Below are 13809 nucleotides of genomic sequence, written 5' to 3'. Positions count from 1 at the left end.
CAGATTTTGATTATTAATACAAAATATAAATCAATGATACGATAATAAATGATTATACATTATTATAGTTAAGCTACACAGCAGTTTAAAAAAGTACTTAATTAGCTCCCCCTTTACCAGCTGCAACATATAAATAATGAACACATAAAGGCATCAATAGGATGAACATGAGATATTAGTGGAAGATTCTGCACGAGTACTTTTACTTTTGGTATTTTAAGTATATTTTGATGATAATAGTTTTGTAATTTAATTAGGAAAGATTTTGAATGCAGGGATTTTTTTTACACTTTAGTATTGCTACGTTTACTAAGTAAAAGATCTGAATACGTCTTCACCCACTGTCTACCTCTTAGCTCCATTATCTGCCCCAGTTAGTTTCACCCCAAAGTGCCTTCGGGTGTTTCTCTTCCCACTTTATGTCTTTGGATTAAGAATAATATCTTTCTATATATATATATATATACATATACATATATATATATATATATACATATATATCTCTAAATATTGGGTAAACAGGAGTCTGGTTAAATGACTTTTCACACTGTGATTATCTGACCTATAGTGTATTCATATTTACACTACTATCTATCCGATTCATAGTGTATACGCCATATTAATATTAGACACCCAGCTGATTATTGCCATTATTGTACTGATACCTGCACTATATATTCTGCCTGACTGTAACTGATGCATAGGGTCAGAATGGTTATATTGTATATGTCGTAGCATATTCATATCTACCCCTTAATGTTCTTTCTTTCTATATTTATTCTATTAGTATTTGTTCTGTATATTACTATGCGCTTTACTGCTTTCTGCACTTCTGGTTCTGGCTTTTATTGTGAAGAAGTCACAAAAAAAAACTCAATTTATATGTCACTGCGGTTAGCGCTGCTCTTTCTGACAAAGTAGCAGCTTGACAAGCATTTGCTTTGGACAAATCAACCAATCAACTGAAACCTTAACAGGGTTACAACTTTAAGTCAGGGAAAATGTTCACTAAATGTTTTATTTAAAACACTTGGAGCCCAAATTATGTTAAAAGAAAGCTCTTTAATAATATATTTATATAATAAATCTAACATCATAATAATGTGAGTTCATGCATCTCTTTACAAATATTTGAATAAGTCATCACTCGTCACCGAGGCTTAACAAAGAAACTTTACAGCAGTTTAGTCTAAACCCTAAATTCTTCAAGGATAAGATAACATAAATAAATACTTTGGTCACAGAAGGAGATTAAACAGCTGCTGGTTCTTTGTTGGTGGATATGCTGTTGTTGGGCAGCAGGTCTGCCAACTGCTGGCTCCTCAGTGCAGCTTTCTCCTTCACTCTGAACACACAAAATGACATAATGTACATTAAAGACAAACGTGTATCTAATGTAGAGCTGCAACGATTAATCGATCAACCGGAAATTGATTGCCAACTATTTTGTCGTCATCGTTTTAGTCACAAAAAATAGAAAACAGCTGCTGGTTTCAACTTGTCAAATGTGAGTATTTGCTGCTTTTCTTTGTCATACGTGATATAGTAAACTGAACGTCTGAGTTCTACACTGTTAGAAATCTGAAGACGTCACTTTGGGCTGTGGGAAATTACAACAAGCATTTCACACTTTTGTTATTACATTTTGTAAATAAAGAAAATAATCGAGAAAATAATCTGCAGATTAATCAATATTAATAAAAAAGGCTTTGTTGCAGCCCTGATCTAATATACGTACAGTATATTATTTAGAAAATAATATGTGACATAATATGTGAGAAACCTCATGCAGAATACGGATATACACATGTACGCATAAACTACGTACAAAGACACAAAGCCATATGCCCACTATGGATTGCGCCAAAATGTGTCTAATACAGAACCTCATTCTTTTCTTGCTTTGTGGAAACTTACGCTTCTGGGAACTCGATGTCATCGATGGTGTCGGGCAGCGGCACACCCTTGGTCTCAGGAAGCAGCAGCACCAAACCACCGGCCACGAAGGCCAAAAAGCCTGCACAACACGTACGATTTTAGAAACAGTGTCACCAACAATTCAAAATGTCCCACTGACTCTGACAGTATGAAGGTTTTACAAAGGTTATGAGATCTGATATCCAAGCAGATTACGTATAAAACACCAGCTTTTAAAGAACATCCTAATCTACTAGCTGTAGCTGTCTTTGTTTAACATTTCCAAAAAAAAGTGTGTTCTCAGGATGGATATCTTATATACATAATGATGTAAAGCACACCAAAGATGATGAGTGGCAGCTCCAGCCAGATGACAGCCAGTCTGTAGAGCAGGAAGGGAGCTACGATGCCTCCAACATCACACAGAGTGGAACAAACTGACACTCCCAGGTTCCTACAGACAAAACAACAACTGAATAGTTTAGTTTAGTTGGTGATAACATGCACATTTGCACATATAGTATATTTACTTTTCAAATACTGTGTTAGGTAGCTCTTCTGACAATTAAGAGATGAATTTTTCATGGCAGCCCCATGAGGCTGTAGCTCAGTACACACAAAACAAACATTTCCTGATGGTAACTTGAAACATTACAGTTTTCATATTCTAGTGCAGAAAAACGTTTAACGTTTGGCGTTAGGGAACACCATTGGAAATGGCACACTGTTACCTAAATTAAAGGGTTCATCCTCTGTTTAGTGGCCATGTAAGGACATCTCACTTGGCCCATCTTTCATCAGTCAGACTAAATGCCAACATTTGCATACTGATGATCTAATTTCTGCATGCTATATTACTCAGGCTGTTAACATGGGATGTAATCACGTCTGGATGTTAACAACATACCATAACAGCATCTTAAGACGTGCACATTTAGCTTTTTAACCTGTTAACCTTTAGCATGAATGGTTAGCATTATAACATGCTAACAGACTCTTACTATGTTAGCATTTTTGCATGCTGTGTTGTCAGCACATGAACAAGTACAATTAACAAGTAGCGGAAGCTGAAAACGCATGCAGCAGTCAACACGTCCGAATCAATAAATAACTCAATATTAAAATTACACAAAATAGTATATTTGTTGGTCTGAATAAATCGGAGCAGGATGGAGTAGCTGGAGTATCTTTTTAAGTATTTAGTTGGCACTTTATTCATAAGGAACTCATAATAAATGTGTCAACCTTGGTAGAAATAAGAGCTAGATGACTTTTTTTCAAATTGGGAGTGCATCCCCCCCAAAAAAACAACTGAGAGCGTGTACAGTTTGTATATTTTACCTGACAAACGTTGGATAGAGTTCAGTGTTGACAAACACCACCATCTCAAAGGCCATAGTGATCCCCAGCCGACCGATGCAGGCCACCGCCATCTTAAACCAGAACATACCTGCAAGGACAGACAGGAATGTTAATCTGATGACATCTGAATGTCTTGTTCCCCATCTCCAGCTGTCGCCAAATACTCACTGTCAGGGATCAAGGCGGTGATGAAGCAGGCGGCTCCAGCTACGATGTTGGCGGATGCGAAGGGAATGCGTCTGCCGAATCGTTCGATGGTGAAGAGGATGAGGAGCGCAGCAGGGAACTCCACCAGGCCAGAGATGAGGAAGTCGATGTAGACGTTTCCTCCCAGAATACCCAGCCTCATGATCAAACCCTGGTAGACCACAGCACTGGTGAACCTGGCATGGACGGAGGGAGAATTGTAATTATAGTGAGAGTTTACTTCCAATGCTATACTTGTGCTCATATTATGCTTTTTGGCTTTTTCCCTTTCCTTTATTGTGTTATATATCTTTTTTGTGCACGTTATAGGTTTACAAAGTGAAAAAGCCCAAAGTCCACCCCAAAGGGACTTACCATCTCCAACAGAAAACACTGTTCACAAACTGCTCCAAACAGCTCTATTGTAGTCCAGCCTTCACTTCAGAGACAAACGTGGTCACTTTGTAACACATGTTATAATGCTCGCCTAGCTGCTAGCATGGCACGCCCTCATACTCTGCTTCTGACTGGCTAGTAGTCCTTACCTAGCTACTGCACATGTGCGACTCCCAACAAAGAAGGAACAGAAGTGAGATGTCTCACTCTGTAGCTAAAACAGAGAGCTCAACACACAGGGTGAAAAAAGGAGCTGCAGCAACGTGCAGTACAACAAAAATATGGTGTTTTTTGAAAATTAAACCATGTAAACCTATTCTGATATAACCTCTAAATACAATTATGAACCTGAAAATGAGCATAATATGAGCACTTTAAGCATTACAAAGACCAATGTTTGAAAGAAAAACAACCCACATCACACATAAATGGTCACTTCTAACTTAGAAAAAAAACATGTGGGCGCCCGGATAGCTCAGTTGGTAGAGCGGGCGCCCATATATAGAGGTTTACTCCTCGACGCAGCGGGTCCAGGTTTGACTCCCTTTGCTGCATGTCATTCCCCCCCTCTCTCCCCCCTCATGTCTTCAGCTGTCCTATCAAAATAAAGGCTGAAAATGCCCAATAAAATTATCTTTAAAAAAACAAACAAAAAAAAACAAAAAAAACATGCTCACCAGTTGTAGCTGAGGATCAAAGTGTGTTTTCTCATTTTTGGAGTTCTGATCAGATCCATGAAGGAGGCAGTGCAGGACTCTGCGTTATCATCTCTCAAAGTCTGCAGGATCAAACAATTTAAACATTTTCAAGTTATGTTGAGTTATGCTGCTGAAATAAAAGATCAACTGTTTTCCTCTTTTAATTACATTATAAGTAACCGGTGTACGTAAAAAACTGTAAAATTTGTTTTATATATATATATTCTACTAATAATTTTCCGATATTACAGATTCCCCCCCTCAGATATTTCACAAACAATGCACTTCTATTTAACACATTTTTTTACCGGATATTTTACTGATTTGTTTTGGGGGGGGGATATTTTACCAATACGTTTTAAATAAATAAGATACATTTTTTGGATCCAACACAGGGAAATTGAAGTGTCACAGCAGCTTAAGTGTGACAACATATTAATAGTATAAATACATGTCCTAAATAAAACTACACTACATAGAGTATAGTGTGCATCTACTGTATACAAAATAAAGAGGTCACAAATAAAGTTGGGAGGAAAGGAAGCTGTAAGCTGTAATAAATAATTAACTACAAAAATGTATCTATTAAAGCAACACTATGTAACTTTTCCCGCTTCGGTCCCCCTACAGGTTGGAAGCTGAATTGTCCATTACATTACATTATGCAAGTTTGCCAGATCGAGTAGCGGATCTGTAGTTCTAATGAACCGGACAATGTAATATATTAAATCTACAGGAAGCAGTGTTAAAGCATGAAAAAGTTATTTCATTTGAAGCAATACCAAAGTGTGTGTCTTATCTAGGCATGGGCCGTTTACAGGTTTCAAGGTATAGCACGGTTTGAAAAAGTTTTCAAAACCACTAATATTTTCTGTCATACCGTTCCTGAGGTATGAGCTGTTTTTTGAGTGGTCAAGGAGAGACACTGCAGTTCAGTAATCTGTCTCCCTGCCAGTGTGTAGTGTGTTTAAAAATAAAATACATTGTGTTCAATGGGGGGGGGGAGTAGTTTTTTTACCCAGACATTTAAAAAAATGATTTACGTTAATCTTGATCGCTATAAATATGCGAGTACAGTCGATTAAAAAAAACAAAAAAAAACGAGCGGAATCGGTGCGGTCAACACGGAGTAGCTGCAGCTACGTCTACGAGCTTCCACTGAGCTAAAACGGCAGTTGTCGGGGCAAGTTTTAGAGTGCCTTTGTGCCTCTTAACAGACACAAAATGCAATTAATATGTCTGTGATACATGAACAGGGCCCTTACGTAATTGCAGTCCTGCAATACCGTGAAACTGTGATATTTTTGCAGGTTATCATACCGTCAGACTCGTATAACGGCCCATGCCTAGTCTTATCCTAAACTTTATTTTTACAGATGCATGTATTTTGTCTGTCTGTAGCTGTTTTAGGGAACTGGACACAGTTGGCACCAGCAGCTACCTTGATGTTCTTGGACAGGGTCATCTTGTTTCCTTTGGCCATGGCCTCAGTGATCTCCACAGCTTTGGACTTTTTCTTCTGAGAGAGAAGCCATCTTGGAGATTCTGGGATGAACCTGCAAATACAAACATTTAATTAGTTTTTTGGGCTTGATGTCTTTTAAACTGTTTTTTTTTTTCCTTTCTTTTTTAAATCTTGGTTTAAGACTTCACTTTCTGTGTAATGCATGAAATTAAAGCATAACAAGAGTTTCTTACCAGTAGTATGACAGGAAGAGGATGTAGGGGACGGTGATGACGACCTGCAGCCAGCGCCAGTCGGTGATAAAGTAGGCGAGCAGAGGGAGGAGGAGGATGCCGACACTGAAGAACATCTGGTAAAGGACTCCCACTGTGCGTCTGTACTCCACCCCCACGATCTCTGTGACTGAAAGGAGGAAGAAAAAGAACCATGCTCAAGATGTGTTTGTAGTTTCTTTAACTTTGTTGGAGTCACAACTGAAAAATAAATAAATCCCAGCTGTAAGGTTAAATGTTGTTCTTACTCAGCACGTATCCGGACATCCAACCTCCTTTCACTCCGAACCCGTAGAGTGTTCTGAAAACCAGTAAAGACACGTAGTTTGGAGCCACGGCCACCAGGATTCCTGCGATCCCATTCATCAGGTTGGACATCAGGAAGCTCATTTTCCTGCCAAACCTGAAAGGCAAAGACACAAACAAATGACATAACTATTGCTTCAGGCATCACTTTCAAATGATATAGAACCCATCTCCAGTCGTACGTGTTCCTCATTAACCACATCAAAATGAAACCCGGTAGACAGATGACAGACACAGTAGCGTTTCCAATCCTAACCTTACCTGTCGGCCAGGTAGCCAATGGTGATGCTCCCAACCAGGTAGCCCACATTGAGAGTAGCCTGGTACATATCCACCAACCATGCATCTGAACACACCAGGTCAAACTGGGACAACACACAAACAAAAAAGGTCAATCATAATATTTATTTCTCTTTTTATATTTTTCGTGAAAACTCTTTAAACGACAAAAAAGTCATTTAAAAAACTTTCCTGAAGTGGAAAAGTTAGAAATAGTGTGCATGTTTGTGATTTTGATTTTCCGATCTCCCGATTACCTCTACAAGGAGCTTATGTTGAACAGGCGGGACAACATTAGATAAGATCCTTAAGAGGAATTAAGGAGATTAAAAAAAAAACAACGAAAAGTCACAAACATGCACACCATTTGTTATTTTCGCATGATTATCTTATCTTATTATTATATGTCCCTGTTCCACCTGTAACCATATTTTGTCGTTTTGACATTTTTGGATTAAACAAACGAGATAAAACATGTTAACTAGTGAATTTTAGAGGTGTTGGCGAGTGAGTTTTTGAACTTCAGCTATTGCCAGGCTAGCCGTTTCCCCCTACTTCCACTCATTATGCTAAGCTAAGCTAATCACCTCCTGACTCTAGCTTCATACTTAAAGGCCATTACAGACCAATCTGACGTCCGACCCTCGGCAGAAAAGGCAAAGTCAAAAAAGTGCCTCGGAACACACCAAAGCGACGAGACGTGATACGTCTCCATAACAGCAGGCGGCGCTAATCTGCATTGTCGCCCAAAATATTAAAACCGGCAGCTGATTGGACGAAGCTTATCACGTGGCTCTGGCTGCTGCTTCTGGATTTTGGATTTCTCAACCGGCCATTAATGGCGACTCATTCAGAATACGATCTCATATTGTACTAAAATAGTTCACCGAAACGTGTTTCTGAAAACATTTTAAGCGAGAAATAGGCCGTGCAGTTGCTGAATCTGTCTTCATTTCAGATCGACAAAGGTCAGTTTAAAAGATTTTCGTCAGATTTTGAGAGACTCTAGTCACGGTCATCCCGCTTGCCATTTCCGGGTGAGTCCCGACTGCCCTGTCTCCGACTGAGCATGTCAGGTCGGCCAAAATGAAGGCCGACGGCTCCTCCAACGGACGACGGCACGGAACACACCGTACAGACTCGAGTCACCGACCTCGCCAGACTGTCTGACGGCCGATTATCGGCCCGGTGTGTAGCTGCCTTTAATGCACACACACATAGACAGACAGAGAGGTATTTATCTTCTATCAAAAGCAAATTCCAAAATGTTTAACTATTCATATACAGTGACACTTAGGAGTGGACTAACTGTTTTCCTTAAACATTTGGCCATCAGAATAATTAGAAAAATGCTACACTTGCACACAGATGCTATATTTTTCCAAGCTACAACATATTGCACTGCATTGTTACTAACCTCGGTAACGAAAGACCTTCTGCCCTTATAGTCATACTCCCAGCCATCTTTGCAGGCAGTTGTAGGAGTTATGCTGAGGTCCAGTTCCTGTGTGTCACAGCTGAGTGTCGTGGTGTTCCAGTCCACCTCGTACTGCTCACAGCTGCTCTGCTGCAGCCCTCCAGAGCTGTTGACCAGAGGTAACGTCAGCCTGCGACTGTCCGCCAAGCTCCAGCTGCACGTCTGCCTCATCTCCACCACCGCAGAGTCCCGACACCAGTGATCCGGGGTGAAACCCTGGAAGACGATGCCAACATACACACCAGCAAAGGGAATGGACGACATGCACAGCATGACAAAGATACGCTTCTGATAGGGACCGAACTTCCCCGCTTCTTCCAAGATCTCGTCAAAGGTGGTCATGGCTGCAAAGGTGTTTTTTCCTCTCTCTTTAAATTAACCAAAAACTCTAGACTAATGTGTCCAAGTGCCTACAGCTTGTCAATGTGTATTCTAACCCTCCCTCTGCAGTGACCACTGACATGTCCGTTTTGGAGTTTTTAAACAGGACAAGCAGGAGCAAAGGTCCCCCGAAAAGACGCAATCGCTTTACAGGGAGTGCAGTGGATCATTAAAACAAGTTTGCTATCACAGACATCAGACCAAGTGTCCTTTGGGGTTAACATAAATGCATAAACATTGGCCTCCTTGTGCAGCCGGTCTCTGCATGCATCTTAAGCATGTACGCACACAGTCAGTAATGTTAATCAGTCAACATTTAAAATGTAGTCTGTTAGACATGAAGATCTGAGATCTGTCTGGCAGGCTTTGCAGCTGGAAAGCCATTAAAAGGATCATGTCTATGTCACTGTTTAAAGGGGGGGGGGATCCTAAGGATTGGTGCTTGTATTACGCCTATTCGGGCAAAGGCCAGGGTTTCTTTAAGTCTAGGGTCATGTCTTGAAAAAGTTGGATAAATTAGACAAATTCAAGACAAGTCCAAGTCAAATTTGGTCTAAATCAAGTGTTAAGTCCATTAAGATGAGTACAAGTCAAATTTCAAGTCCTCCCGAATGTTCCCAGACTTGTCTAAGACAAGTCACGAGTCCTTCAAAACAAGTGCAATCTGAAGTTCTTCGAGACGAGTTGCATTCAAGTCTTTGGTCCTTCGAAAAACAGGTAAAAGTCAAGTGAGACAGGACCAAGTCAAGTCTCAACTTCTTTGAGATAAGCCAAAGTCTAGTCTTAAGTAATTCCAGACAAGTCAAAGTCTCGAGTCACTCCAGAAAAATGTAAATCAAGTCTCAAGTTATTCCAACTAAATCAAACCAATTTACAAGTAATCCAAAACGGTCCAAGTTATGTCAGCCGGTGGGACTGCGTCCTATTATTAGTCAGAGTATTGTGTGATTAAACCACAGCAGTGATAAACAGCGGATCTTATTTATTCAAATAATGCAATATTTTTTACATCAATGTTTCTTTAAATAGGAAAACAAGCAGAAAAGCTGAGAAAATGTATCAGACAATATAACTTACACCAACTAAAACATAAGAATGATCTCCCACAGTACTGAATCATCACAGAACATTTTCACTACATTCTCCAAGCTTGTTTGTCTGGATTAAACTCTGAATTAGTTTCACGTAACCCAAAGCAGGTCGTAGACAAAAAAAGCACAAGAATGTCCATTAATATCTCCATAGGAATGAGAAGGTTCAGTACAGTACCATGCAGATGAGCCGCACTAACTTTGGTTGCTAAATACAGCAGATACAGACTTTATGCAACGATGGCAAAAAAAAAAAAAAAAAGGACTTCACATACTAAACAGTACCATCTGCTTCTCTGTAATGAGGAGTGCTACGACGTCTCCTCTGGAGACATGAGTTGAATACAAAGTGCCAAACACAGGTAGATGTAGTTCAAAGCTCCTTCTAACAGGGACAGCAAGTAAAAACCTGCTGAGGTCCACATGCTGAATAAATGTTTAAAATTAAAGTCAGCCAACAATAAGCTTGATTTCATTTCAACTCTTGGTAGACTTTTAAAGGTTAATGTAATAATAAATATGGATAGTTGACATTTCACTTGTAACTGCACTAATTGAACTGTTTGGAAACCTGCACCTCGTTGTTTATGCTCTCAATGGTAGATTTCACTTTGAGTAAAACACAATTTCAGATGAGTTGTTTAATGATATGGCTACAACAGACCTTTACAAATTAACAGATTACATGATAAGATAACGTGAACAAAGCTTTAGTTCTTCTTGACCTTTCTGGAGTCTGACAATTTTAGCCAAAACATTGCTTCTGAAAAGTTCCATTTTAGTTTGTGATCACAGAGATAATAACACAGTAAAACAAGTTATTGAACACCCACAGCACAAGGACAGGAGCATGATGATGTTCTCCATTTGTTAAATATTATGGCGCATCCCAAATTTATCCATATAAAATACGGTTTCCAATTTCAAGAGTTTTTTTTTTTATCCTTTTGTCATTTTTTGGACAAGTGGAATCCTACAAAAACATGTCTAGAAAGCTTTAAAAATACCCTGAATGGTGACCGTTCTTTATTGATTGATACGAGATTTTAGCAATAGTAATTCATAACTAATTAAAAACTAAATAAATAACTTTAGTTTCAGTGGATTGAATACTCAGAAAAAAACCCTAAGTGAATTTACTGTCATTCCCCTTTATAGTGTACACAATGTAACCGATGGACATAATCCAATACATATTTAGTCTGTGTGAGCACTCTACGTTTGATTGCAAATCAATACAAAAATCAATAGGTGTTCTCCCAGGGTTGTGCATTTACTAAAAGTCCCATTCCATGTTTACTGATATAAGAAGATGGATAGTTTGCAACTAAAGAATATTTTAATTAGCTATTTGTGAGTTTGTAAATTCACCAAGTCTGCTTCCTAATTGTGTAAACTTAAAAGACACCAACTTCACAACAACTTCTTTGTTTGGGACCAAAGAGAAGAACTTGCAAGTGGGACGACACACAAATACTCTGTGTTTATACTGTGTAGGCTTACATCACTCTTATGTGGCAACACACAGTCAGTTTGATTTACCGGTACTATACCAAACTATCTCGGACTTGCATCTCCCATCATTACAGACATCTTTTGTAAAACTACTAGTTTGATTATTAAGCAGAAAATGTCTGAAATGTAAGTAAACTGCCTGCATTCTTGATACATTAATGCTTTACTTCTGTCTTTTGTCTTATCATCACATGCATTTGGCTAAAAATGGCTGATTTCAGCACTGCAAAAACTTGGCTTTACCGAGTTAAAATCTCACTTTTTATGCAGCAACATCCACAATCACGGACCTGAATACCAAAACTGAGACTTTAATGTGCGAGAGCGTGCAAGCGGAAAACATAATTCCCAACTTCCATACATTAGTGCCAGCGGTGGCAGGAGAAATATGGCTTTGGTGGGGGTGGGGGTGGGGGGGGGGGGGGGGGTACGACACACAACCTAAACTAACATCTCAAGTTTCACTTTCAACCTCTGTCCTCGTCGACCATCCATTCACACTTAAGGCCATCTCTATTTTTTGAAACAGAACAGACTCGGACGGATCAGACAACAATTTAAATAATCATAAAAACAAATGTGTGAGCAATTCAGTGGTGAAGATAAACAAAACGTCCATATTATTGAACATTATCCTCTATGTACAATGTCTCTGATCAAAGCAAGACAAAAAAAATCTATTTGTCATCGGACAAGATTCATCGATGAAAATGCAAAGTAAGTTCATCATCAGGAAGGCATTGCACTTTCTTTTCGAGGGGAAAGAAAGAGGAAACATCTGCTATTATAGCAACTGTAAACAGCAAGAAAAGACCAACGGGTGTCTTCATTCCCTTTTTGAAACAACACAAGCAGACACCTTCACTGCCGCCGTCCAGGGAACTGAACCCATTTCCCCCCCTTCTCGTTTCTTTGATAGCTGTTGTTTTTAATCCCAAAATCTGCTGAATTGTTTCACTATTGAGCTACTTAACTGTACATCTCACCACAGTTATGAAATACAGTCCTGGACATTACAAATCTAAACCAAAAATCAACTCCAAATGTAGCCCAAGTTTTCTTTTCAGTGTCGACAGCATTATCGTCAGTTAATCAATGCTACAATAAAGTGCTAAAGCAATGGCACAACTTCATTTCAGAAAACTCTAGAAGAAAGGAAAAATATTTAATTGACATCTTTTCACTGACATGCCTCATTGCAGAGTCAACACGTTCAGAAAGCTTATTGTGCCTCTGGGGTTCATTTTTAGAGTCTATATTAGAGAATCATGGTTAAGACTGAAGTAACTATAGAAAAGCAACTTACTATTTCATTTCAGAATGGTGACATAAAATATAAGAAAATAGGGTACAGGTCCAAAACAGCCTGCAGAACACTTACACAAATAATCAGCTATCAATAAATTAGAAACCATGTGCCAACATCGACAGTCCGTAGACAGTGGACTGGAGAGAGTCTGAGGCCGTGTGAAGGTGCAGTCCAACAAAACAAAAATCCCGTAAGAGAGGAAAGGTTTTCTGCTTTCTATGTTGTTTGTATTTCACTGTTGCTGTTATGGAGACATTCACTGAGAGAGAAGAGTTCAGATTGGTTGTGGGGAGGAGAGGGATGGAGGAAGGGACATCACACCCTGAGGAGGTCCTCGTCACTGTCATCCTCGTCCCGTTTCCTATTGCCTGCTGTGTCATTACCGTGATTAAGGCCTGAGGAGCGAGGTTTGCTGCTCTTGCTCTTCCTCTTCCTCTCCGACTCGTCCAGGAGGCCGACCAGGTCCTCATCACTCTCCTCCTGAAATGAAGGACTTCTGTGAGGCTTTGAGCAGCGTTGGTTTCGTTAGCAAAAACTATGACATGCATGAATATGTTCGTCCACAACCTTTTTTTAATATGACGAAGACAAAATGATGACGAAACGGCACTGACATCATCTAACACTAACTGGGACTATGTGAACATGCAATATTGTTGATGATAGAAGACAAAAATGTAGATTAAAAAATACAAACTTTCCGTTGACAAAAATAAAATAAAATTTCTTAAATGCAGCTGTTCTGTTGTCTGCTGCACCGACATTTCAAGACTACACCAGCATCACAAGTCAGGACTCGGAGTAACTTATTTAACTAAAGTTAACAATTACAACAGCAGGAGTTGGGAGAAAGAAACAAGGTGATAATTTAGGCCCATTTTTGTTACAAAGGGCTGAGAAAAAAAACAAAAACTAAATGCTTTGTTTTATCAGAACTTGGGTCCCAGGCCAGTGTTCGTGTTGGTTCAAAATAAATATGCAAATGTACCATTGGAAGTATTCCTTAAATTCGTACCACCAGACCACTAAACCAGACATATTCTGCAAAGCTGCATTCTTAAATCATTCTACCTGTGTTTTTCATTCAAGAAAAATCTTATGCAAAATAAGCTTTTAATAAAATGAAATGTTCAATTTAACCTGATGACTAAAACA

The 13809-nt window shown here is 39.2% G+C and overlaps 2 protein-coding genes across 2 annotated transcripts in view; both read right to left on the bottom strand.

Annotated features, from left to right (window-relative positions):
- Positions 1 to 1042: 1042 nt before the first annotated feature.
- On the bottom strand, positions 1043 to 8715 carry LOC144533270 (solute carrier family 22 member 2-like). The gene is made up of 11 exons (XM_078274523.1): positions 8299 to 8715; positions 6864 to 6967; positions 6545 to 6699; positions 6258 to 6426; positions 6001 to 6115; positions 4539 to 4639; positions 3448 to 3662; positions 3259 to 3367; positions 2259 to 2371; positions 1918 to 2017; positions 1043 to 1345 (listed from the first exon to the last, which is right to left on the bottom strand). The coding sequence occupies exons 1-11, from the start codon at positions 8698 to 8700 to the stop codon at positions 1252 to 1254; spliced, it is 1677 nt and encodes a 558-aa protein (XP_078130649.1). The 5' UTR covers positions 8701 to 8715; the 3' UTR covers positions 1043 to 1251.
- A 989-nt stretch (positions 8716 to 9704) lies between these two features.
- igf2r (insulin-like growth factor 2 receptor) overlaps positions 9705 to 13809 on the bottom strand; it is a 51219-nt gene continuing 47114 nt past the window's right edge. The window contains exon 50 of the mRNA XM_078275198.1: positions 9705 to 13134. Within this exon, the coding sequence (XP_078131324.1) occupies positions 12970 to 13134 (165 nt within the window). The 3' untranslated portion in view covers positions 9705 to 12969. The remainder of the gene's footprint in view (positions 13135 to 13809) is intronic.

The sequence above is a fragment of the Sander vitreus genome, chromosome 18, assembly GCF_031162955.1.
Source record: "Sander vitreus isolate 19-12246 chromosome 18, sanVit1, whole genome shotgun sequence".
NCBI lineage: Eukaryota > Metazoa > Chordata > Actinopteri > Perciformes > Percidae > Sander > Sander vitreus.
Note: the sequence above shows the minus strand (reverse complement) of the source record. Positions and strands in the feature narration are given on the sequence as shown.

Bases quoted from the DNA above. Each gene is read 5' to 3' on its own strand.
- LOC144533270 (XM_078274523.1), bottom strand. From the start codon at position 8,700: ATGACCACCTTTGACGAGATCTTGGAAGAAGCGGGGAAGTTCGGTCCC. The intron at 4,640-6,000 runs GTAGCTGCTGGT...TTGATCCTGCAG, and splicing joins CCCTGTCCAAGAACATCAAG to ACTTTGAGAGATGATAACGC. The intron at 2,018-2,258 runs GTGTGCTTTACA...CGTGTTGTGCAG, and splicing joins GCTGCCACTCATCATCTTTG to GCTTTTTGGCCTTCGTGGCC.